Below are 26,491 nucleotides of genomic sequence, written 5' to 3'. Positions count from 1 at the left end.
GAAGGAAGGACTAAGCATCAAAAAGATTGTGTGAATGTACCTGTTAGGACTTGGCTTGGTTTGCTTGAAGGGGGTGGCCTGCCTGTTTACCAAACGGATTATCAGATTTTGAAACAGCGGTTCGTATTTTGCCCTTCTTACGCTGGTCTCTGACCGTCATCAAGCTGTGATTCAATTCGATGTCCTTCCTTACCTTCGGCTAAGCCGTGTGACATCAACGCGGGATGTTTTGCGGCAGGTTTCAACACAACCAGGTCAACAGTCCCGGCTGGCAAGTTTTCCCAGCTCCTCCCAAGTTAGAGCTTATTCCCGCTTCAGGTCGCAGGAAAAAAAAAAGGCACGCCGTGTGTGTCTTCTCGTATTTCCTCCAGGTGAGGCCGGGCAGGTGGGAAGGGAGCGCAGCGCACAGAGAGGTGATGTGGCTCTAGATTTGGGCCGCAGAGCAGCCATGAGGAACGTCTGGGAACTTTTGGAAAGATGGAAACTATTCTTAGCGGGGGCCAGGGAGAGCCCGGCGGACGGGCTCGAAAGAAGCCCCCTCAGGCAGGCGGCCGGCGACGGGCAGGCAAGTCTCTGCTCCTTTGACGTCCCTGAGGAGAACTCGGAACAGCCACGAGGTCAGGTTGATCGGTTCTGCTCGACTCGTTTCAAGCCCTGGCCTTCTTCTGGAAAGGTGGGTGGCGATTCTTGCATTAATAAAGGGGGGGTCCTTGGTGCTCTCTGAGCTGGGGGGGCTTTCTTGCAGTCGTTTCATGACCCAACAAGGAGGAAGAGGAGGAGGAAGATTGTGGGGTCCTTGTTGCTCTCTGAGCTGGGGGGGCTTTCTTGCAGACGTTTCATGACCCAACTAGGTAACATCATCAGTGCTAGAAGGGAGTGGGGTTTGGAGGAGGAGGAGGAGGAGGAGGAGGAGGAGGATTAAAAAAAATCAGATTGGCAGTTTGGCTTTTAATTCAGGTTTGAACATTCAAATTGCCAGTGGGGTTGCGAATTGTGGCTTTGATGCGGGTCCCCGGCCTGTGAAGGCTACAGTTTTTAAGTTTGGCAGCAGGTAAGAAGACAGCTTAAAGGGACGCGGTGGCTCAGTGGGTTAGGACGCTGAGCTTGTCGATCAGAAGGTCGGCAGTTTGGCGGGTCGAATCCCGAGTGCCACGTAACAGAGTGAGCGCCTGTTACTCATCCCAGCTTCTGCCAACCTAGCAGTTCGAAAGCACGTAAAAAATGCAAGTAGAAAAATAGGGACCACTCCGGTGGGAAGGTAACAGCGTTCCGTGCGCCTTTGGCGTCTAGTCATGCCGGCCACATGACCACGGAGACGTCCTCGGACAAGCGCTGGCTCTTCGGCTTTGACACGGAGATGAGCACCGGCCCCTAGAGTCGGAAACGACTAGCACGCATGTGCGGGGGAATCTTTAACTTTACCTTTTTAAGAAGACAGCTTGTTGGGAAAAAGAGAAGCACAGATGGTTTGTTTCATTTCTCTGGTGTTTACAGCTAGTTCTCCATTTACGCCCGTCCGTTTAGCGACTGTTCAGAGTTATGCCGATTCTGGGGGGAAAAACTGACTTATGATCAGTTCTCATACTTAGGACCGTTGCAAGCAATAGCTTCAAAGTTTGGCAGCAGGGAAGAACATCTCTTGATGAGAAAAAGTGCAGAGAGTACATAAGCCTCAACTTATGACCTTTTATTTAGTGAATGTTCAAAGTAACAACGATGCTGGAAAAAAGTGACAGGACTGGACTGTTGCAACTATATTTTTAAAAAATTTGGCAGTGGAAAGGAAGATGGTTTGATGGGGGGGGGGAACCAGAAGCATGGATAGTAGGTTTCATTTGTCTGATGTTTATAGCTAGTCCCTGACTTATGACCATTTTGGTGACTGTTCAAAGTTACAACGATGCTTCTACCATCCTGGCCAAGTGGTTGTCCAGTCTATTGTTGAACACCTCCAATGATGGGGCACTCACAACGCTGGGAGGCAAACCGTTCCATTGAATATCTTCTCTTGGAAGAAAAAAAAGGTGGAAATTCTTATTTATCTCAAGCAGAGAAATCAAAAGCTTTAAATTTAATCAGTTGGGTAGGAGGGATAGCTTCAGGGCAAGCATCACAACTCCCCTTCCCATCAATGGATGGTCTCTCTCTCTCTCTCTCTCTCTCTCTCTCTCTCTGTGTGTGTGTGTGTGTGTGTGTGTGTGTGAGAGAGAGAGAGAGAGAGAGAGAGAGAGAGAGAGAGAGAGCTTGCATTTCATGGTGCGTTAACCAGGTCAATTGAAGGCTCAATTCACGCTGTGCCAAGCTTGATTAATGTTCCTCTTGGTGAGATTCATGCACAAAGCTGTTGTTAGATTCCAGGTCAATGCCTTCTGTAAACTTAGAGAAACAACGTAAATCGGTAACCAGGTTAATGATCTGAATGTGTGAAGGATCCATTCTGGTTTTTCAGGCTACTGAAAGCCTGGGGGAGCGCTTGACTTCTTGCTGTCCTCTTGAATTTTGAGCCGTTCCAAATAACCCTGCATAGATCTTGGGTTTTCCCAGTCTCTGACATGTTGCACAGAGACCCCCACAGGCCAGAAGGTATGATGGCTTAGAGGTACTGTATAAGCCACATTTTGGAGGCTGATTTGATGTTGTTAAAGGACACAAACGCTCCGAGTTTGCACTGCGTGCTACTTCCGAGCAATTTTCCTCCCTTGCACGTGCGAGGGTTGTCCCCAACCCCATCGTATGCTTTGTAAGCATGGCAACATTGCATGGGGCTGTCTCCATGACAACCGTGTGTGGTACCCAGCATGAAAGATGGAGAAGGACCAGAAGGACGGGAAAACCCGTTGCTGAATTGTTTTCCCCCCTCCCCCATTTTACAACCTAATCTGACAGTGTTCTGTTTAGTTCGGTAATATTCAGGGGATGGTCATGAAAAATGCCAAAAGCTGCAGATCTCTTTGAAGGACTGGCAAATTTATCTTTCTAGCTTTTTTGCAATTAGGCAGTTGGGGTAAATAATGTTCCCCATTTTGAACACCCACCAATCTGTTTGCTTTATCTTGCAAATTGCAGCCCTTGCCATAAAATAAAATAAAATAAAAATAACAAAACTTGACAGGTGGATAAAAACAGTCAAATCCAATCAAAACATCCGACTGACTGGGCGATGAAGCATAAGAATACATCAGTCAATTGCAAAAGGCAGCCTTACTTGGAACAGCTTACATCCCGCATAAATGTCTGTAACCCCATCCAACATCCACATCTGCTTATCCCAGGTCCTTGGGATGAACGCGAGAGGCGGGCAAAAATGCCAAATTCAGTCTAAACATTTGGCTGACTGGGCGCCGAACCGTATAAATAATACATAATGCAAATTAGAGCCTTTGCAATATAGATAAGCGAAGAAGAACAAAATGAAGACGCTCAAGTGCTTGGGGACTTTAGAATTCAGATAGACACATAACACCCCAGATTTAACAAATGTCGATAAGAACGACCAAAAAAAGTCTGGATAGAGGAGACAGCAGAACAGGAAAAAAAAAAAGAAGTGGGCGGCGGGGGAGGGGGGGAAATCACAAAATAAAAAGAGCTGCAAATAGAAGTAGAATGACTGTGGCCAAAGAAAGCCGAGGCACCGCCAAGAGTGATAGGCGCCTTGGGTGCAATCCATAAACATCTGGAGCACCAATTGAGCACCATCGGCATTGACAAACTCCCCATCAGTCAATTGCAAAAGGCAGCTTGATTCAACGTAGCTTCCGTCCTGCGATGAGACTTTTAAACACTGTCTAACCTCCACATCTGCCTATCCCAGGTCCTTGGGAAAAGACTCAATAGGTAGACGAAAATGCCCAATCCAGTCTAACCAGCGGAACAACCTGCCTCCAGAAGCGGTGAATGCTTCCAACACTGGAAGTTTTAAAGAAAAGACTGGACAACCATTTGCCTGAGATGGTATAGGTTCTTCTCCCGCTTGAGCAGGGGGCTGGACTAGATGATCTCCAAGGTCCCTTCCAGCTTTATTCTATTCTAACCATTTCCAGGATTTTATTAAACGCCACCACCATTCCTGGTTCTGCCCCCCCCCCCCGCTCTCCTTCCCAGAAACAATTTTTTTAAAAAACTTCTGAGAAATAGACACCAGAAATAGCTGTATAATTGCTTTTTTTCTTAAGAAAAGAATGCAGTTATCCAATGCAGTTATCTCTTTGAGAGGCCGTTTCGATCATCTTTTTTTATTATTATTTCTCGTTTTTCGGTGAGCTGAGCGCCAGCTTGACAAACTCAACCGGGCTCTTTGGCCCTGCTCCCAGATCCCACCCCTGATGGCTACCGTTTGGATTTTGAATGACTTCTCTCTGAAAAGAATCTCCCCAGGGCCCAATTGGAGAGAGAGAAGGAAACAGAACAACAACAAAAAAATTAAAACGAAAAAAATCCAGATATAACATCCCACAAGTGAACTTTTCTGAGTAATTGAAGAGTCGCGGTGCAGTTTCATCCAGGGCTCCCTCGCCAGCCTGCTTTATCTCGCAGTCTTAAAAACAAGGAAGAGATAATTTCCCCCCCTCTTGACTTCCATCTTTTCTTTTTTTTTGCAGTTATTGCTGGTCCTGAATGTGGCTTCTTGGCCATCCCAGGTTGTTCTTGCGTGTTGAACGTCTCAATTTCCTTTGGAATTAACGGATGTTTAGGGTGGCAACATCCTGCAAACTCTGTTCCCTCTTGGTTTTGGGGGGGAAAACTTCCTTCTCGTGTCCCCCCCCCGCCCTCTATCCTGTTGCTGGATTTAAACTGGGTTAAAGCTGATCGGAAACTGCCCGTGGATTCCAAACAATGCTAGTTTTGTTGTTTTTGGCCCGGAAAGCCAAAGAACCTTAGGCTGGGAGGAGATTTAGTTAGCGGAGAGACAGCGCGGTGCAAACGATGGGCAAAATAGAATTGCGCCTTCCATTTTGCAAGTGGGTGTGTTTGGAGACATGTTGTGTTGCGTTGTGTTAGGGCAGAGTAGGCAGATCTGCTCTGTTTACACCTTAGTGGGCATTTGGAGTTATTCTGCCAACTCCTGTGAATTTGTGCCTGCCAAGGTGTGTGGTGAAACTCCATTGCTAAGAGTAATCAACTCAAAGCCAGTTGATTGATTGATGCATCTGAGAACACAGCACCCAGATCTTTTGACTGTCCTTCCCTTTCCTCCTGTTATCAATAAGGTGTATCTTTTATTTCACCAAGTGCTAATTCTACATTTGCTCGGTGAAAGCCTGCGTTGATATCCCCTTCTCACTTCTGATCTCCCTCCCTTATTTTTTTTAAAAAAATATTATTATCTTATTATTATTTAAGATTTGAGCTTCAGTTCGATTCACAGTCTAGGAATGGTTAAAACTTAACAGTTCAAGTCCTAACCAAGAACCTAAGAGCTGCTAAGGTAACGTCTGAATGTACAGGCAGTTCCTAGTAAGGTGGTTTTGTGTGTGTTTTTTTGCAAAGTCAGGATATTCAGGTCTGATAAGTTCAAAATTTTCATGGATCCCAGCAGCCCTTGGAGTATTGCTCCAAGGGCTCCTATTGCTATTGGCACAAATATTCCTCCCCAATCCTCAACTTCAATTGGCAAATGGCCATATTTTGTTAATTTTTTTCTGGCTGTTTCTCCTCAATTCGTGCATCCCCTGGTACTGCCATATCAATGAACCAGCCTTTCCCCCCCCCCCCCCACACACACAATAGTTGTGTCAGGCGTGTTGTGGGCCAGACATCTGTCTGTTTGGATCCGAAATAATAATATTTTATTTTATTTATTTATTTATAATTCACTCTATTATTTTGATCTCATTTTGAAATCATCCATCTCCCTCACAAGAGACTTGAAGAGGTGGTCTGGCCAGGGGTGGGCCACATTGCCTCCCACCCTAGAGAGAAATCTCTCTTTTTTTCTCTCTCCCTCCCTTTTTCTCTCTTTCTCTCTCCCTTTCTCTCTCTCTCTTTCCCTCTTTCTCTCTCCCTTTCTGTCCCCCCTCTCTGTTTTTCTTTCTTTTTCTGTTTCTCTCTCTTTCTTTCTCTCTCCCTTTCTCTCTCCCCCCTCTGTCACTTTCTCTCTCTCTCTCCCTTTCTCTCTCCCTTTCTCTCTCTCTCTCTCTCCCTTTCTGTCCCCCCCTCTCTGTTTTTCTCTTTCTTTTTCTCTCTTTCTTTGTCTCTCTTCCTTCCTTCCTCTTCCTTTCTCTCCCCCCCCTTTCTCTGTCTCTTTCTCTCTCTCTCCCTTTCTGTCCCCCCCTCTCTCTCCCTCTCTCCTCCGTTTTTCTCTTTCTCTTTCTCTTTCTGTCTCTTTCTCTTCCTTTCTCTCTCTCTCTCTCTCTCTCTCTCTCTCTCTCTCTCTCTCTCTCTCTCTCTCTCTCTCTCTTGCTCTCTCTTGCTCTCCCTTCCCCACCCCTCTCTCTCTCTCTCTCTTCCTTTCTCTCTCTCTGTTTGGCAGAGGGGGATGCCCAGCGCAAGTATCTCCCTGCAGAAATGCAGAGCTAAGGAATATCATCTGAATTCAGGTTTCCCACCCCTGCCCTACCCTTGATGGGGAGGGGGGGGGAGGGGGGGCGTTCTCCTTGCCAGCAAGGAAGGGAATGAGCTGGAGAAGGGGGGTGGGGTGGGGGACGGAGGAGAAGGAGAAGGTGGCTGCGTCAACCACCTCCTCCTCCTCCTCCTCCTCCTCCTGCTCCTCCTGGACCCTTTTTGTGCTTCCTCTGCCATGGATGACTGCAGACCCCCACCCTTGCAGTAGCCGGCTCCAGCCGAGCGAGAGGGAAAGACCGGTTGTTTTTTCGGGGAGAGGCGATGCGGAGAGGCTCGGCCCCAGCGCCCAGCCTTGGGGGGCGGCGGGGACTGGGGGAAGCCCAGCCGTGGGAAAGCGGGTCGAGCCTCAGAGGAGGCGCCTGCCTGCCCGAGGCGGGGGCGGGATCCCCGAGGACCGACGGCCCGGCCAGGCAGAGGCAAATGGCCGGCTGATGCTGCCTGCGGGATCCCCCCCACCCCACCCCGAGCGCTTCTCCTGCTGCCCGAGACCAGAGGAGGGTCGGAGGGTCGGGGAGGGTCTCCAGCCCACCCACCCCCCGGAGTCAGCAGCCATCCGCCTGGGCTCCAGGTGGGAGCAGAGCCTGGCGTGGGCCGGGCAGGCGGAGGATGGAGAGCAAGCCTCTTTTCAGCATGCAGAAGGCGCTGGTGCAGCCGTTCCAGATGTGCATGTTGGATATCCCCCTGAGCGTGCAAGACGACGAGGTGAGGAGCCAGCCACAGGGCGGCGGCGGCGGCGGCGGCAGGGGGGGGGGAGGATTTGGGCAAGGGGGAGCCTGGGACAAGGTTTGGGGGCAGGGGGCTGCCTTTCCCCACCTCCACCCCCACCCTCCCCAGATTCTTCACACTCCTCTCTGCCGGAGAAGTTTCTGCCGTTGTCCTTTGTTCCTACCGGGCTGTGTTTCTGCAGCTGGCCAGCCTTTCAACTGGCTTGGCTAAAGGGGCTTTTTATTTTATTTTATTTTATTTTATTTTATTTTATTATTTTATTTTATTTTATTTTATTTTATTTTATTATTTTATTTTATTTTATTTTATTTTATTTTATTTTATTATTTTATTTTATTTTATTTTATTTTATTTTATTTTATTTTATTTTATTTTATTTTATTTTATTTTATTTTATTTTATTTTATTTTATTTTATTTTATTTTATTTTCCCCTGGCAGGGTCTTCCCTCCTCGTCCTTGCCACCCTTCACACAACCCCAGAGTCGCCTCGCCTGGCCTCCAGGCTCCAAAACCGCCAGGAAGCCCCCCCCCCCAGGGAGAGGTTGAGGACGGGTCCTGGGTGCAAGAGGTCTCTTTGGCAAAGACTTTGGTTGGGACTTGTGTTTATTTTCTTTGATTGATCCAATTGACAGCCTCGCCCCCGTGGCACCTCCAGGTAACTCTAGGAAGCCACCGCATTTGGGGATCCTCCCAGTCTGCTTCCAGGGATTTGAGTCTGCTTCTTAATTGCCTTCCACACAAACAAACACCCAGGGATTAAACTTCCCTGGGGGTGGGGGAAAAAAAATCCAGATTGTGACACGGGAAATCGAGTCCCAGTGAAGCTCTCTTGGAATATTTTTTTGCCACTCCTGGCTGAGCATCCCTGTTTTTCCCCCCAAGCCCACCTCGGAGGAGCCCAATTGGGCATTTCTGGGCTTCAAAGCAGGGACACCGCCAGGGAGCCTTGGCATCTGGGCCTGCCAAGGTTCAACCAGGCCCTGGGGGAGGGGGGGCTTCAACACCCCCCCCTCCAACCGCAACCCCTGTGCAGAATGTAGTGGAAAAATGCAGTTTTAGCCTGGGAATAGGGCTATGAAAAAGATCCAGGTTTGCAAGGAAGGTACGCAACTGATCTTCAAGTTCTGACCATGACTGAGAGCAGAACCTCTGTTGCTCCATTTTTACGTCCTCTCTTGCCACAGTTGTTAAGCTAGTTGTTATGTATGTAAATAGTTAGCAATAGGCCTTGGAAGAGATTGCAAACACAGTGCAGCTTTGCAAGGTTTTAAGCGGGAAAATAAGGTGCATTCATTGGACGCCACAACCAAGGAGCGGGAAAAGAGACTGTTTGTATTGGTTACAGTTCAAACGCTTTCCCTATAAAAGGGTTGCAACATTTGACAGTTAGCAGTTGACTTTGTGTATTCAATAAACTCATTCCTTGTTAAACCACTCTGAGTCCTCGTCTATCAGAACTAAACAACTGGCGACGAGGGTGGGATAGACAGAAGACCAGAGAATCGGCAGAATTGTCGCGCAAAGGCGGCGGAATTCGAATACGTGTCAAGTCAACTCAGCGGCCGCGGCAGAATAAAAAAAAAAAAAAATTCTCCGAATGGCGCAGATTGGGTCACTGAAGGAATTTGACCCTAACTTCCCCGAGGATTGGGAAGAATACATCGGGCAGGTCGAGGGATTCCTGTTGGTGAACGGAATCACCGACGACCGGAAAAAAGCGGCGGCACTCTTGACAATCTGCGGCACACCGGTCTACAGAGTTGCTGTCGGGCTGTGCCAGCCTCAACCAGTCTCCAGCGTGCCCTATGCCGACCTCCTCGCAAAATTAAAAGTTCACTTTACTCCCCGAAGGTCTGAACTCTTTTGGCGGCGCATCTTCGAGAAGCGGAATCAGAGACCGGGGGAGTCCATACAGAAATTCGTCGCTGCCGTCCGGGAAGCAGCAGTTCGTTGCAAATACGACAATTTAGAGATTAGAATTAGGGACAGAGTCGTGCTGGGCTTACGCGATGAACAATTACAGAATAGAATAATCGCCAAACCTACCGGCGATTTACAGGAAGTGTTAGACGAACTCCTCACGTATGAGTCAACCGGGTACCGCGACCCCCCCCGCAGTAGCATGGCGACAGCACCCGAAATTAACCAAGAGGGCTATGTGGACTGCGGGGAGGTGGATCAGCAGTGGGAGGAAGAGATCGCAGAAGTCTCCAGGCGATTCGGAAAGATGGCACCAAAACAACTCAGAAGCGAGGGGCCTGACCCTGGCCGCCGGCAACAACCCGCAACACCGCAAAGACCACCGACCGGGGCACAACGACCGTGGCGGGACACAGCAACCAGACCGCGCGACAACGAAACGCAGAACCGATGCGGCAGCTGCGGCGGCAACCATTCCCGCGCTTCCTGCCGATTTCGTACCGCCAAGTGCAGGGCTTGCGGCAAGACTGGCCACATCCAGGCCATCTGCAGAAGTCGCGGTCGGGACACCCGTCTGAACGAAGTCGATGTGTGGCCAGAGGGTAAGGTAACCCCTAATGCTAGTGGCAAGGAGACCCCTAAACCCCGGGTGGAAAGTCCAACTCTAAGGGAGGTGGCCCGCGTCAATCGGAGACGGCGGGAAAGGGGGCACAATTTTCCGGACGGAAAATTAAAAATTACAGTCCTTCTGCAAGGGGTCCCTTGCAGAATGGAAATCGACTCTGGGGCTTCAGTGTCGATAATTTCCACTGAAACCCTTGAGAAAATTGAACAACTAAGTGGAAAAAGAATTCCACTTAAACCAACAACTATTCAATTAATGGACTTCCAAAAAAGTCCAATAATCGTAAAAGGGAAGACCAGCCTTAAAGTAAATTTTAAGGGGTTTAAGGGGGTCTTAGATTTGGTAGTTACGGAGGGGAATAGGACCAGCTTAATAGGGCTTAATTGGTTTCCAGCCCTAGGAATTTGGATAGGGGGAATAAATTCAGTGATTAGAAATAAGACCCTCGAATCCGTCTGCAAAGAATTTGCAGACGTATTCGATGGATCTCTAGGCAAGTACAAAGGGCCCCCCATTAACTTTAACCTAGACCCCTCAGTAAACCCGATCAGGCTAAAGGCCCGGAGAGTGCCTTTTGCCTTAAAAGAAAAAATTGAGGCCGAGCTCGACCGGCTTGTAGGCCTCGGAGTTCTAGAACCTGTTGAGGGCGGTTTGTGGGAGACGCCGATTGTCACACCCCTCAAACCCAATGGGGATGTGAGAATCTGCGCCGACTATAAAGCCACCCTCAACATTGGGATGAAAAAACATGCTTACCCGGTCCCGACGGTGAAGCAGGTCCTCGCCACGATCCAGGACGCCGCCATCTTCGCCAAGCTCGACTTGGCGCATGCGTACTTACAGTTAACTGTTTCCAAGGAGGCTGCAGAGGCACAAACAATTGTTACCCACAAGGGGGCGTTCCGAGTCCACAGGCTGCAATTTGGAATTGCAGCAGCTCCAGGCATCTTCCAAGAAGTGATGGAGAGGACCTTAAAGGGCATACCTGGAGTATGCCCTTACTTTGATGATGTCCTAATAGCTGGAAAAGATGAAGGAATGTTAGTAGAGCGGCTGGAACAGGTACTGGGCAGATTTAGGAAGGCTGGGTTAAAATTAAAAAAGGAAAAATGTAGCATTGGGGTTAAATCCACTGATTTTTTGGGGTTCAGGATTGACAAAAGTGGAGTCCATCCTACCCCTGAAAAAATCAAAGCAATAAAAGGGGCTCCTGAACCAAGGAACAAGGCAGAACTACAGGCCTTCCTAGGCTTGGTAAATTTTTATCACACTTTTGTACCACATAAGGCTGCCATTGCAGAACCTCTGCACAGACTCCTAGATAAGAAGACCCCTTGGCAATGGCAGAACAAGCACAAAGAGAGTTTCCAAACTCTAAAAGACATCCTTTCCAGTAATTCAACTGTGACTCACTTTATTGAAAACAAACCAATCTTCCTGGCATGCGATGCTTCGCCTTATGGCGTAGGGGCGGTGATCAGCCACTTAGACAACCAAGGAATACAAAGACCCATTGCATACTACTCCCGCACACTAACCAAGGCAGAGCGGAACTATGCGCAAATAGACAGGGAGGCATTAGCTATTGTGGCAGGAGTTAAGAAGTTCCACGATTACCTGTATGGTAGGAACTTTACTATACTGACTGACCACAAACCCTTGCTGGGACTGTTTACCACAGATAAACAGACTCCTCAGATTATGTCACCCAGGATGCTGAGGTGGTCCATTTTTCTCTCAGCATACTCATTTTCCCTCCAATACAGGCCAGGTAAGGACATGGGTCATGCAGACGCTCTTAGCAGATTGCCTCTAAGCACAACAGAGGAGGACCCTGCCCCAGTGGGACAAATAATGTCCCTACAGGATATTCCTGATTTGCCATTAACGGCAAAAGACATTGCTGAGGCGACCAATAAGGACCTCATCTTAAGGAGAGTAATGGCCTGGGCCATGAGTGGTTGGCCCAACGCCAACCCGGACGTAAAATACAGTCCATTTTTCAGAAGGAAAGATGAACTATCAGTTCATATGGGGTGCTTACTCTGGGGAACTCGTGTAGTCATTCCGGAAATCCACAAATCAGCTATCCTAGTTGAATTGCATGAGGGACACCCTGGAATAGTAAGGATGAAGGCCCTGGCTAGGAGTCACTTGTGGTGGCCAGGATTGGACCACGACATCGAGGAATGCGTTGCCAATTGCCATCTGTGCCAACGCTCCAGGCCTGAACAACAACACATCCGCACACATAAATGGGAGCTAGCTAGGAATCCTTGGTCCAGGATTCATATTGATTTCGCGGGACCTTTCCAGGGGTTAACGTTCCTTGTAGTGGTCGACAGTTACTCTAGATGGCTAGAAGTAATACCGGTCAGTTCAGTAACGGCAGGCAGAACAATACAGGCATTAAGGGGCCTCTTTGCCACTCATGGGTTGCCAGATTTAATAGTGTCAGATAATGGGCCACAATTCACATCTATTGAATTTCAGGATTTCCTCAAGGCCAACTCGATTAAGCACAAGACTTCTGCACCCTTCCACCCCTCCACCAACGGATTGGCTGAAAGGAACGTGAGGACCACGAAGGACGCGCTTAAAAGGATCATTCGAGGTGACTGGCATCAGAGACTAGCTGAGTTCTTGTTGGCTCAACACACAACCCCCTGTTCGGCTACGGGGAAAAGCCCAGCTGAAATGAGGTGGGGCAGGAAAATATTGACCAAGTTGGACAGATTACATCCTGACAGACTCCAACCAAACATTGAATTTGACATTCCTAACAGAACATTTGCAGTGGGGGACTTGATTTGGGCCAGGAACTACGCCCAAGGGGACAAATGGATTCCAGGGGTGGTAACTGAAATCTTGGGTCCCCTATCTTACATCATTGAGGGGGAAGGGAATAGGATTTGTAAAAGACACGTAGACCAACTGAGGAAAAGATCGAGGGGGTGTGTGCCTGCTGAGGGGGACCAAGGATTAGTAAGGGGAAACAGTACAGACAACAGTAGGCCTGAAAGCGTTGTGGGGGTTGGGCATGATAACACATTCCCTGATGCCCAACAACAACAATTCAGTCCAATTGATTGGGAAATACCCCTGCAAAGTAGGCCAGTGACCACTGAATGCCAAACACATCCTATTATTCAAGACAGTACATCTGTAGACAGTAACCCAGAGCCCAGGTCCAGTAGTAACCAGCAGCCTAGCAGTCAACCAGAAAGAAGGGTCCCTAATAGCCAAAGCAACAGATACCCGTCCAGAATACATAGGCCACCAAAATACCTAAGGGATTTTGTAAGAAAATGACATCAACTGGGGGGTAAGGGGTGTTATGTATGTAAATAGTTAGCAATAGGCCTTGGAAGAGATTGCAAACACAGTGCAGCTTTGCAAGGTTTTAAGCGGGAAAATAAGGTGCATTCATTGGACGCCACAACCAAGGAGCGGGAAAAGAGACTGTTTGTATTGGTTACAGTTCAAACGCTTTCCCTATAAAAGGGTTGCAACATTTGACAGTTAGCAGTTGACTTTGTGTATTCAATAAACTCATTCCTTGTTAAACCACTCTGAGTCCTCGTCTATCAGAACTAAACACTAGTAACACGGTTGTTAAGCTTCCCCCGTTGACTTTGCTTGCCAGAGGGTCGCCAAAGGGGTTCCCGTGACCCCCGAGGACGCTGCGACCCCCCTAAGTATGAGTCAGTTGCCAAGTGTCTGAATTTGTGATCAGGAGCGCTGAAATGGTTGTAAGGGTGAGGACCGGGTGAAAACCGCCTTTCTCCGTGCCGTCGCAATTTCGAACGGTCGCCAAACCTGCAGAAGCCGAGGGCTGCCTGTAATATCTGGATTTACTGATTACTAAGGGCAGGAGATCGAGAGTGGTTTTCAAGGGGTGTGCGGTTGTAACTTGAGGACGACCTGTGAATTGTGAGTTTCGTTGTCCACATTTAGGCTGTTGTCAACCTGGACACTTGGTGGACGTAATGATCTTGACTCCAGAAGCGGTGGGTGCTCCATCACTGGAGGTTTTTAAGAAGAGGCTGGACAGCCATTTGTCTGAAATGGTGCAGGGTCTCCTGCCTGAGCAGGGGGCTGGACTAGAAGACCTCCAAGGCCCCTTCCAACGCTGTTAATTCTGCGTTTTATGGACTGAGTCGCACAGCATTTGACTCCTTGGTGCTGAGTTTGCCCTGAGCAGCAATTTTAAAGGATGCCAGCCCAGATCTCGTATTATTCGGGTGTGGAGCTGATTGTGCGGGGTCAGAGAAAACATATGTAGATTTGGGGAGATCTGAGATGGGCTCACAAGGCATCACTTTAGGGGAACGCAACCCTCCCACTCCAAATTTAGAAGATCCTTTTAGTGGGGTCCCTGGTGCTCTCTGAGCTTGGTGGTTTTTTTTGCAGACATTTCATGACCCAACTAGATAACATCATCAGTGCTAGAAGGAAGGTGTGTGGAGTGGAGGAGGAGGAAGAGGGGGAGGAGGGGGGAGGAGGAGGAGGAGGACTGTGGGGTCCTCGGTGCTCTCTGAGCTTGGTTGTTTTCTTGCAGACATTTCATGACCCAACTAGATAACACCATCAGTGCTAGAAAGAAGGTGTGTGGAGTGGAGGAGGAGGAGGGGGAGGAGGAGGAGGAGGAAGAGGAGGACGGTGGGGTCCTTGGTGCTCTCTGAGCTTGGTTGTTTTCTTGCAGACGTTTCATGACCCAACTATATAACATCATCAGTGCTAGAAGGAAAGTGCGTGGAGTGGAGGAGGAGGAGGAGTAGGAGGAGGACTGTGGGGTCCTTGCTGCTCTCTGAGCTGGGTTGTTTTCTTGCAGACGTTTCATGACCCAACTAAGTAACATCATCAATATAAGGGTGTGTGAAGTTTGCTCCATGTTTATATTCAGTAGCTCCCCCTGCAACTAGTGCCCGGCACGCACTATCCATATAAGCAGGGATTAACACCAGACAAACAATCAAGGAGAAAATAATGTGCTAGTCAATCTCCACCCAGCCCGAAAGGAGAAGCTACTGTATATAAACACTGATGATGTTGCCTAGTTGGGTCATGAAACGTCTGCAACGAAACCACCCAGCTCAGAGAGCACCCAGGACCCCCACAGTTCAGCCCTGAGGTACAAACGTCCTCCTTTACGAATCTTTTTTAGGCGTTGGCCTGCCATAGGTGGAGCCACGTCAAGTGGCATCGCATCATGCCCGCTTGCTCTGATGCGGTTGTACTTTCTCCGTGTGTGGGGGGGGAAACGTGGCTTGTTTTCACACCCTGGGTTCCTACGTGGCCTCTCCGTGGCTGCTGAACCGCCGCCGGGATGGCGTCTCTGGAAGTGTGATTGTTTTGCCTGGGAGCGGAGGAGATATTGACCCAGCACGTAGCTGGAAAGTTCAGCATATATCCCGGAGCTGAATTGGAATCAAATGAGAAATGTAAATGAAATCGAAGCGAGGACAGCCTGGCCTGGATTGAGAAAAAGTGACCAGGCTTAAAAGAGAAAATGTACTTACTCCTTTCTTTTTTCTCTCTCTCTCTTTTTTTGTTTTTTTAATTTTCTTCCCCTTTTCTTTCTTCCCTCTTCCTCTCTCTCTTTCTCTCTCTCTTTTTCTCCCTCCCACCCTCCTCTCTCTCCCCTTTCCTTCCTTTCCTTTCCCTTTCCTATCCTTCCCTTTCTCTTCCTTTTTTCTTCCCTCTTCCTCTTCCTCTCTTTTTCTCCCTCCCACCTTCCTCTTCTCTCCCCCTCCCCTCCCCTCCCCTCCCCTCTCCTCTCCTCTCCTCTCCTTTCCTTTCTTTTACTTTACTTCTTCCATTCTTTCCTTTCCTTTCCTTTCCTTTCCTTTCCTTTCCTTTCCTTTCCTTTCCTTTCCTTTCCTTTCCTTTCCTTTCCTTTCCTTTCCTTTCCTTTCCTTATGATTTATGAAACGAGTGGCCACTTCTTAGACTTCAAACATTCCTCTTTAGTCTTTGTGTGTGTTATTGCTAGGGGGAAATAAAAAAAAGGCCACGGAAAACGCTTCGCCTTGGGTGCTAAAATCCTCTTGAGCTGTTTTCAGAGTTTTGATCTTCCGGTTTAGATGGCTTGCGTTCACGGTACTTCACGTTCCCTACTAAGCGGCAAGCCACCTTTATGGGGTTTGTTTATTTATTTTATTTATTTTAATCCCATTTATATCCCGCCCTTCTCCGAAGACTCAGGGCGGCTTACAATCTAAAGCACAAACCAATGTGCTTAGCAATAGCCTTCATTCTATGTATATGCCTGCTTATTATTAGGGCTTTCGGGCCCCCCAAGCGGCATTATTACAAAGTCAGCTTATTACTGCATTAAAAACAACAACAACAACAACCAACGGTTGCTTAAAGCAGGATCTGTCCGGACAGGGGGGACAAGCAGTTAAAACCGAGGACAATAAAATAACCAAACCACCCCCCCCACCCACAAACACACACCATTGAAAACCTCGCCTCTCAGCCTGCAGAGGGCGCCTGGTGGTCTCCTTTCCTTTCCAGCCGCGCTCCGAGGCGGAGACGCGCTCACACGCTCTTCCCACTTTGCTTCTCTCTCTCTCTCTCTCTCTCTCTCCCCCCCCCAACCCCTCCCCGAGTGATTGAGTGACATCAGGGCTGCTGGAGGGGGCGGGCCTTCTTCCCGGGGGCGGGGCTGGCCAAAAGCCTGCTCGCCCCCGCTAGGCAGAAGAAGAAGAAGAAGAAAGAAGAAGAAGAAGAAGAAGAAGAAGAAGAAGAAGAAGAAGAAGAAGAAGAAGAAGAAGAAGAAGAAGAAGAAGAAGAAGAAGAAGAAGAAGAAGAGCAGCGCCGGGGACCCCCCCCCCTCTCCTCCGCATCCTCCGCCCGTCTCCCAAGCGGCCGGCCGAGCTGGCTGCCAAGCGGAGCCCGGCGGGCGCAGCTCCATGGTGGTCCTCATGTGGTCGGAGCTGCCGGCGGAGGAGCGCTCGGCCAGGGCGCTCCAAGCCGGCGGGGCCACCAGCCCCGAGCGCCTCTTCGAAGGCTGCCGCCGGCTCCGCAGCCTCTGGGAGGCGGTCAGGCTGGAGGTGGCCGCCGAGGAAGCCGGTCCCGTCGTCTTGCACAGCTTCACCCAGCTGGATCCCGATCTGCCCCCCCTGGAGGTAAAAAAAAACAACAACAAAAAAAAAACCCGGCCGGAAGGCAGACTTTGGGGCGAGGTGGGGGGTGGGTGGGAAAGAGGAGAGGAGATGCGAGGGACTTGCCAAAGGGCTCGTTCACACGACGTGCAAAACCCGGGTTCGGCTCGGCGACGGGAACTGGCGCGGGTCCGCGTCGAGGGGCGCTCGGGGCGCACGCGATACCAATCTTTCCCCCCCCCCACACCCCACCCCCGCCGGTTTATTTATTTATTTTTATTTATTTTTATTTTATTTTAATTCCATTTATATCCCGCCCTTCTCCGAAGACTCAGGGCGGCTTACAAGCTTAGCAGTAGCCTTCATTCTATGTATATGCCTGCTTATTAGGGCTTTCACACACACACCCCAAGCGGCATTATTACAAAGTCAGCTTAATTGCCCCCAACCATCCGGCGGGAGGGGGGGGCGGCTGGATGTGTGAATCCGGCTGGTAAGTTGTTCGGCTTGGCCTTTGCGGGTGGCTGGTTCCGTGACTTGTTTTTTCAGGGCTTGGGCTAACTGGGGGTCTCCAACTGGGGGTTCCTTCTGGCTTGAACAAAGAAAGCTTAGGGGTGTTCGGTGGACTTGTGCACGCACACGTCTGCCTCTAAAGAGCATCTTGTGGGTACAAACCGTCCCTTAAAACATCCCGCCTTTCACCCCAACAACTCTTGACTTATTGTTAACTGAGATAGATAGAAAGTGACAGATGAAGCCGGCGAAGATGAGGGGTAATTGTTGCCCCTCCACCCACCCACCCCCAGGTTAACTAGGTTAAAATTTCCTCCCTTGGCTGGTTAATCTGACGAACAAGCTGCCCCCTTCATAAATCCTCGCTGTGGCTTAAGTCACATCATGCCACCTTGCTGGTGGCACACACGAAATAGGCTTAGCCTGGCTGGCTTACACAGAATGACCCTGAAAGCTAAGCCACAAAACAACAACTGTCCTTTAGGTCAAACTCTAGCTTAGAAACAAGACCTTCCAGATTCGGAGAATTTACGCTTTTTAAAAGATGAGCGGGCCAGCGTGGAGGGCTGATGGGTGGGGCTTAAAGGGGTGGGGGAACCCCTTTCATCCATTTTGCATTGACAGCTTTTTTGGAAACAGGATGATGGGCACTGATGATGTTACCTAGTCGGGTCATGAAACGTCTGCAAGAAAACCACCCAGCCCAGAGGGCAGCCAGGACCGCTCCGGATACCGTCTTGCAACATCCCCAGGGTCACGTGAACAAAATTTAGAACGCTTGGAAACTGGCGTGTTTTTATGTCGGTTGCAGCGTCCTGGGTTCACGTGATCTCCTTTGGCCACTTTCCGACAAGCGAGGTCAACAGGGGGAGCCGGATCCGCGTAGCGACTGTGTTCCTCGCTTAAGAACCGCAGTGATTCGCCTCCACTTGCGGCCAGAAAGGTTGTAAAAAGGTGGCAAAACTCACTTAAGAAATCTCTCTCTCAGCAACATAAGCGTTGGGCTCAATGGTGGCCGTAAGTCGAGGACTTAGCAGCGTTTGATTGCAGTCTTAAAACTAAAAGCCAGATGCAAGCGTTCTTTAGATGCATCGTTATATTAGAAGAAGTTGGGAGCATCCTTGGTATATCTTTGCGTTTTCCTTTTTTTTCCCCCTCTCTCTCTCTTTATACTTTCTCACAGCTTCTATCCCTATTCTCTTTCTATTCTCCATCGTTTCTCTCGGGGGGGGGGGTGTTAGTTTTTCTTTTTCTTTTATCCGTATGCTTTGTTAAAAACCTAATCAAATTATTGGAGGGCAAACTTCGCAAGCCTTCCCCATCTTATCTTCCTGAGCTCCCAGAAGCTCTGCTGGTCGACTGACCGGCTTCTTGTTTGGAAAAAAGATGTTTATTCAAGATTCAGACAAGGATACCAAACTTGCTGTCCTTTCCTCTGTTGAGTTGGTTGCTGGGTGCACGGCCTCGGGGTAAAATCAGCGCCTTCCTTATTTGCTTGAGTATAATGTGTGGTGATCCCTGGCTCACCCTGCTTGATCTGATTTTTCTTTCTTTCTTTTTTTTAATTTTTTTTTTAAATTTATGCATGCATCCAACCCGGAGGTGAAAAATGTTGATCACCTCCCACGCAAACGTTTTGTTTCTCAGATCTGGAATGAATGAAATTCAAGCAAGGGTTACCCCGTTCTTTAAGATTCCAGCCCTCCCCAGTGAATGAATGGTCTTCGCGAAACAATGCAAAGCCCTGGTTTGAACTGGAAGTAAAGCTTTATATATCCTGCACTTTGGGGGATCTTTCCATCTGCTTTGTTCTGTTTTCCCAAATGAAAAAAACCAGGGAAGTTAATAGTTCTCCCTAAGGATCTACTGTAGGAGGCCATTTGTGTTGATCAAGACAAGGCAGCGGTCTGTAGCTTGCTCACCATCTCCGCGAGGATATATTAAGGCACACAAATTAGTACCCTGGAATTTCAAGGCAGCTGGCTGGTTTCAAGGCAAGTGCTACACAATCCAAAGAATAATTCTTGCCATCTGCACAAACCTCCCTGCGTTTTTCTTACTGCTAAAGGCCCGTGAAATGTATGAGTTATTTGTTTGCTTGAGGGCAGAGATGAGTTTGAATCTGTGAATGTTGCATGTTTTTCTGCGCAGCTCAAATATGGAGGAGCACATTGTAAAATCCAAAAAAAAATTAAAGGTTTCATGTTTCGTGGGAGTTTATGGAGCCAAACGCGTAGCTTGATTGGCAAAATTGCTTTTTTTTTGAAAAAGAAAAAAAAATCCTTTCTGATTTTCCAGCCTTGATTTTTCCTCCAAATATTAATATTGTGTTAATATTGAGGTGAGGGATGAATACATAGGCTGGCCGTATAGTAGGATTTAAGGCCACTTTTTTTTGGTATTATGGACTTTTTTTTTGTCTTAAAAGAAGAATAGGAGGGTCATCGGTCCATACATATCATGAGTTTTCTAGCACTGCAACCCCATCACGAAACTGATTCTTTCTGGAAAGGCTAAAGTCAAAACAAAAAGACCACAAAATGCAAAGTAACCAATGCATGAAAACAGCTTTCTAAATCGGTACAACTTTGTTGAAAACACTGTAGCTATGACTGTAGGCTCAGATTGCATGCTTTTGAGCTGCTAGTTGGGCAGGAGCTGGAGCAAGACCGGGGTGCTCACTCCATCACACACAGTGCTCTGGGTCTTCGACTGGTGCTGTCAGCTTCTCAGATGGGATGGGATGGGATAGGATAGGATTGGAAGAAGAATAGAATAAGGATAGGATTGGAATGGAATGGAATGGGATAGGATAGGGATAGGATAAGATAGGATAGGAACAAGAATGGAATAGGAATAGAATAGAATAGAAGGAATGAAGAATAGAATAGAATAGAACAGAATATGAAATGGAGAGAATAGAATAGGAATAGAATAGACTATGGAATAGAATGTTGTTGTTGTTGTTGTTAGTTGCGAAGTCGTGCCCGACCCATGGACAACGTTCCTCCAGGCCTTCCTGTCCTCTACCATCTTCCGGAGTCCATTTAAGCTCACGCCTCCTGCTTCAGTGCAATAGGAACAGAATATGGAAAAGGGGGGAAAAAAAGGATATAGTTTTATCGTGGAGAAACGGAAGGAACAGTTCAGGCTTGGCGAGTTGTTAACTCATCTAGGAGCCGAGGATCTTAAGGCAGCCAAACGAATAATTCCACAAATGCAACATCGCAGCAAAAGTTTTGGACTCTTGTCTTGCTCTCTTTCGCATCTGTCTACCAAACAGCAGGAAGGAAGGAAGAATTCTCAGCCCTTAAATTGGGCCAATAAGGAGGCCATCTTTCATAAATCTCAGGGTATTTCTCCCCTTCCCCATTGATCGGAGTAGCAGTGCCTCCATTTATTTCTGTGGCGCTTGACCCTCTTTGGAGTTCCTGTTTGGGCTCCAAAGAACTTCGATTTTCTTAGTATCCTTCCCCCCCCCCCAGTTATTGCTTAAGCATCTTCTCAAAACCTCTAACCTTCCCTCCTTCTTGGATTTTGCCTCTCATGTGCAGAGGAGGGGGGGAAAAATCTGCTTCTTGTGGGTGGGCTGGGCTGGGCCCCTTTCCCCTTATAGGGGGTGTTGGAGAAAGCCAAGCCCACATCATCTGCTTCCTATTAATTCCTCTTTCTTCAGCCTCAGAATTGGCAAGAAAAGGAGGGCCTTAGTTTCAGACGTTTGGGGGCTGTGTGTGTGTGTGTGTGTGTGTGGGTGGGTGGGTGGGTGGGTGGCTGCTGGATTGCAGACAGGAGGAAAAGAGATTTTTTTTTTGTCATGGTATTTTTACAGCTGTTGTTCAAAGGCTTATCTCATGCCCTTCTTTCCTTCCTTCCTTCCTTCCTTCCTTCCTTCCCTCCCTCCCTCCCTCCCTCCCATTCTCATTTCCATTCCTTTGTTCCTTCCCTCCCATTCTCTCCTTCCTTCCTTCCTTCCTTCCTTCCTTCCTTCCTTCCTTCCTTCCTTCCTTCCTTCCTTCCTTCCCTCCCTCCCTCCCTCCCATTCTCATTTCCATTCCTTCCTTCCTTCCTTCCTTCCTTCCTTCCTTCCTTCCCTCCCTCCCTCCCTCCCTCCCATTCTCATTTCCATTCCTTCCTTCCTTCCTTCCTTCCCTCCCTCCCTCCCTCCCTCCCATTCTCATTTCCATTCCTCTGTTCCTTCCCTCCCATTCTCTCCTTCCTTCCTTCCTTCCTTCCTTCCTTCCTTCCTTCCTTCCTTCCTTCCTTCCTTCCCTCCCTCCCTCCCTCCCTCCCATTCTCATTTCCCTTCCTTCCTTCCTTCGTTCCTTCCTTCCTTCCTTCCTTCCTTCCTTCCTTCCTTCCTTCCTTCCTTCCTTCCTTCCTTCCTCCTTTTCCTCCTTCCCTCCCATTCTCATTCTTCTCCCTCACCCCCTCTCTCCCTTGATTCCACCCCCACCCCTCCTTCCTCCTTGCTCTAATGTGATCTGGATTGCTTACCATGGCTGAAACGGGATGCTGCATATTGTATGAATGTCCCTCATTACCGTTCTTACTTGGATTAGGTTCAAGGTCCATTTTAACCCAGCATCCTGTTTCCGTTGGGGGCTGGCCAGGGACGATAGGGAACACCCTCCAGGCTGCAAAGGCAGAGGGGTTTCTGTTGTTGCCTGCTCCTCCAGGGAAAATATTGTCCTCAATTGAGGGACTTTCTCATTCTTTACAATAGAGCTTTAATTTTGCTGCTGTGATGCTCTCCGCCGCCCTTTCCGAGCACCCAGAGATCCTTGTCTTGTGGCAGGGAGTTCCGCCAGCAGCAAAAGGGAACATATGTAAAATGGCATTTTCTTTGGCTAGAACTGAAGAAATGGGATTGACTGACGTCTTTTATACTCTCAGATTTTTTGTTAGGGAGGGGAAAAAAACCCCAGTTTCTGCTTCTCCGTGCTTTGCACGTTGCAAAACTATAAAAGGGAACAGACTGCCTTCCCAAACCCTTCACCTGTTCGGTATCTGTTCCCAGATACTCTTCTTATATTTGCCATTTTTTTACACTGAATAAAGCTACTTTTACGACCGTGTGTACAGTACTGCCATAAAAATAAAGCTATTTTTATGGTTGCCTTTACGACCAAACTCTCCCTGGCATCTTTTTTTTTTTTTTGCTTTATTCTCAGACTACTTGAAAATTTCTTCTGAATTCCTCTTGGCATTTTTGCACCCAGTTGGTTTGCCTTCCGTCACCTTTTTTGCCCTCCCTGCTGTCTGCACTTTCCAATATGGGGTGAAAAAAACGCCCAGTTGGGTGTCTTGGAATCACCACGCTTTAGAGATAGAAGGGGCCACCGAGGTCATCAAGTCCAGCCCTAACTCCGTGCAAGAATCCAGATTAAAACATCTCGGCCAGCAACGGGACATACAGGGAGTCCTCATCTTAACGAAAGGTGGTTTAGTGACCGTTCGAAGTTACGACGTCACTGAAAAAGTGACTTATGGCGATGTTTCACACTTACGACCCTTACAGCATTCCCTTGTGTGGCTTAGCCAGTCCTATTTTATTTTGACTAGTCCTACCTTGCTGGATTGTTTGGGGCGACAAAGTGAGCCTCAACAGGGCCCATCTGCTTGACTACAGTTTTCAAGCTAAGGACTAATAAAATTACAAAATTGGCCCATCTTTTTGCCTAACCCAAGGCTATCTCTTGTGTTTCCCCCGGGGCCTCGAACATTTTCCTAATCAAGGAGTTCAGAAGTTTCTGTCTCCTGCAGAGATATATATATATTCTTCTCAAGACTGAACTTATCCAATTCGGCTTCTTGTCTACTCCCCCCCCTTTAACCATTTTCATTCTTCTTTGCATTTTTTTTTCTTCTTCTTCCAAGCAGTTCTTAAAATCTGATGCTTAGGAGAGGAACGCCCAACTCACTCGTGCAGAGTTTGACTTTGCAGAATTAAACAGCACCGTGATTTTTTTTTTCTGGCCTGGCCAAAAAAGCGTAAACAAAGATAAACACAGCCGTTTTTTTTTTAAAAAAAACACACTTTATGGATTAAATTGCAGTTCGCCGAGTTTATGCAACGCTCAAAACTCCAGAGGTTTGGTTGGGAACTTAATCTCAGCATCTTGTCACTGGAAAAGGATATGATAACCAAATTCACCCTGGGCTATTTCCCCCAAAACCTCTCAACCTGAAAGAAGCTTTGAAGAAGAGTCATTTAAAGAATTATTTTAAACTTGAAAGAGTCATTTTCATTGGCTGCCTTCAACTATCATTAGCGTAAGGTAGCATGATTGCATTATTAATCATTTAGCGGCGAGTTCACACGATCAAAATTTGGGCACGTGGCAACCGGTGTGTATTTACAACGGTTGCAGCATCCCAGGGTCAGGTGTTCACTATTTGCGACCTTCCCAGCAGTCAGTGGGGGGGGCAGTTTCATTTAATGACCACTTGATTCATTTATCAGCTGCAGTAATTTGCTTAATAGTGCCCCTTCCCCCAAAAAAGTGTCATAAAGGCTTCAACTGGTGCAGAATGCAGCCGCGCCGAGTTGTGATGGGAGTTTCCCTGATACTCCCGTGTAAAGCCTCTTCTCCGCGAGCTGCATTGGCTTCCGGTTGCCTTCCGGGTGAGATTCACGGTGCTGGTGATGACCTATAAAGCCCTAAATGGCGAGGGTCCGGATTATCTGAGGGAGCATCTGCTGCCGGCATCCACTTCCCATTGTCCTGTGCGCTCCCACAGGGAGGGCCTTCTTAGGGTACCGCCAGTGAAGGATTGCCGGCGGTTGACTCCCAGAGAGAGGGCCTTCTCTGTGGGCGCGCCTGCCCTATGGAATGAACTGCCGGTAGAACTTTGGACTGCCCCAGACCTTCGCTCATTCCGCCGGGACCTGAAAACTTGGCTCTTTGAGTTGTCAGGCCTAGACTGAGGGGTTTTAATTGGGTTTTAAATGTTTTGATTTTTAAACTTTGGGCTTTAAATTTAATTAATTGTTTTTTGTTTTTTTTTAAACTTTTGTATGGTACGATTTGTATGGTACGATTTTAATTGCCCTGAGTCCTACGGGAATAGGGCGGTATATAAGTCGAATAAATAAATAAATAAATAAATAAATAAATAAAACCAGGCAACGGCCTTGCTTGACAATGGAGGTCCCATTTTTTTTGTCATAACTCAAGGACTATCTCCTTTTCCTTCGTTAAAGTTGCAAATCAGCACAAGCAGAGAAGTCTCCAACTTCTCTTCGCTCACAGTTTTGCTTGCGCAGTTCTCTTTTGTTACTCTGCTGTTCCTTTCTAATGCTTTGTTGATACACTGTTGGGAGCGTTTTGCTTTTTTTGTTCACAAGAAGAAAAGAGTCATTTATTTAGAAAAGAGGCTGGTTTTGGGTTTTTTTCTCTGGTTACATTGAACGACCCGACCGTTTTTTCTGCAAATCAGTGCAATTTAGCATCCATCCCCTCTTTATTTTTTGCTGGCTTTTTTTTGTGTGTGTGTGTGGGGGGGGGGGAAGAAAGCTACAACTTTCTGACTTTGAACTGCTGAAAAGGCCTCCTCGTTTAACTTCTGCTTATCTGCAAAATTAATTCTGCCTTGTTGGGATTTCGCTCAGAACATCGTGTTAAAAATGCTCGCTTTCCGTCGTTATGTGTCAACCTCATCAATATTTTAAGAGAGCGTGTATTTCCCCTTTATTTTTCCGGTCACTTCCCTGATTGAAAAACATGGAGTTTGTGGTGCAATTCTAAAAAGCCACTGTTCTTTGTGGTCAGCCTGCCTTTGGTTATCCCCTGGCCTTTCAAATAGGGGCAAATGGTCAAATTAGAATTCCAACTTGAATGGTGGAATTTTGCCGTGAATGTGTCCACCACCTTTCTCTCATATACTTACACGCATTCTCCGTTGTTCATATATGGACAGCTTGCCGATAAGCTTTGTTTTACTTGAAGGTTTTTTTTTTTTAAAAAAGACTAGACAACCATATAGAGTCTCCTGCTTGTTCACAAACTCGGATGCTGATTTTCCTATTTTTCTGATATAAAAGTCTTTGGAGCTGCCGGAAATGGATTTATTTAAATCCCACCTGGCCCAATTAGAAACACACACCCCACCCACACCCCCAAACCTCTTCTGATTCTCTGGCTCTTTTGTTCTGCAGCAAGAGTACCAAATCTGGAGATTTATTTCTTTTTTCCTTGCGATTTCCCCCCCCCCACCCCCCCGCGTGTTCTCTCGACCAGCCAGCACAGCCAACATTCAGCAAGGGAGGCTTTGCGCGAGCTGCGTGCCCGGCCCTGGGTACACCAGACAAGGGATCCCTCAGTCCAGCATCACAAAAGGGGTGTTGTCTTGTTTTTGTGTCCTTGCGAGCTCCGCTTCGAGGAGGAAATAAAAAGAGAGCGCGGAGGCATTCAAAGCAATCGCTCTCCTGCGCCAATCCACTTGGCGCTCTGGCTTCGAGGCCTCGCCATCTTTGCAAGGATTGCTTTGGATTCTCACTCGCTTGCCGGGGGAGCTATTGAAAAAGCACACACACACACACACACACACACACACACACACACACACAAAAAGGCTTGAGTTGTTGTTGTTGTTTTTTCTCCCAAGCTCTAATGGTGCATCTTGGAAAGCTCCCTTCCGTTTTCCTGTTTCCTTGTTTGCCTGGCAGGCTTTTGTCTTTCCGTTCCCACCTTCCTTGCCTGTTATTTTATGTTATTTTGCTTTTATTGTTTTGGTGTTCAGCCACAGAAGGGAGGGAGGGGAAGGAAGAAAAAAGATAAAAGAGGGAGAGAGGGAAGGAAAGGAAGGAAAAAATAAGGGAGGAAGGGAAGAGAGGGAAGGAAGAAAAATAAAGAGGGAAGGAAGGAAGGAAGGAAGGAAGGAAGGAAGGAAGGAAGGAAGGAAGGAAGGAAGGAAGGAAGGAAGGAAGGGGGAATCCTCAATTGCCCGTTACTTGCCAGCAAGCATCTTTCATAGATGTGGGGATTCTGCATGGAGGGGATTATTTTTCTGCAGATCTAGCTAGGAACTCT

General features: G+C 47.9%; 2 protein-coding genes across 4 annotated transcripts in view; both read left to right on the top strand.

Annotated features, from left to right (window-relative positions):
* Nucleotides 1-335: 335 nt before the first annotated feature.
* Nucleotides 336-26,491, top strand: part of RALGDS (ral guanine nucleotide dissociation stimulator) — a 55,760-nt gene continuing 29,604 nt past the window's right edge. For 2 of the 3 annotated variants that reach the window (XM_081340015.1, XM_081340013.1), the window contains exon 1: nucleotides 336-673. In XM_081340015.1, coding sequence (XP_081196141.1) covers nucleotides 449-673 — 225 coding nt within the window. In that variant the 5' untranslated portion in view covers nucleotides 336-448. Of the gene's footprint in view, nucleotides 674-16,453; nucleotides 16,971-26,491 lie in introns of those variants that run through there. The other variant, XM_081340014.1, reaches the window with a different exon arrangement.
* On the top strand, nucleotides 8,503-12,381 carry LOC308675071 (uncharacterized protein). The gene is made up of 2 exons (XM_081340057.1): nucleotides 8,503-9,811; nucleotides 12,328-12,381. The coding sequence occupies exons 1-2, from the start codon at nucleotides 8,887-8,889 to the stop codon at nucleotides 12,351-12,353; spliced, it is 951 nt and encodes a 316-aa protein (XP_081196183.1). The 5' UTR covers nucleotides 8,503-8,886; the 3' UTR covers nucleotides 12,354-12,381.

The sequence above is a fragment of the Vipera berus genome (assembly GCF_964194415.1).
Source record: "Vipera berus genome assembly, chromosome: 15".
In the NCBI taxonomy this organism is placed as follows: Eukaryota; Metazoa; Chordata; class Lepidosauria; order Squamata; family Viperidae; genus Vipera; species Vipera berus.
This window is presented reverse-complemented; position numbering and strand designations above follow the sequence as displayed.

Bases quoted from the DNA above. Each gene is read 5' to 3' on its own strand.
- LOC308675071 (XM_081340057.1), top strand. From the start codon at position 8,887: ATGGCGCAGATTGGGTCACTGAAGGAATTTGACCCTAACTTCCCCGAG. The intron at 9,812-12,327 runs GTAAGGTAACCC...ATTGAATTTCAG, and splicing joins AGTCGATGTGTGGCCAGAGG to GATTTCCTCAAGGCCAACTC.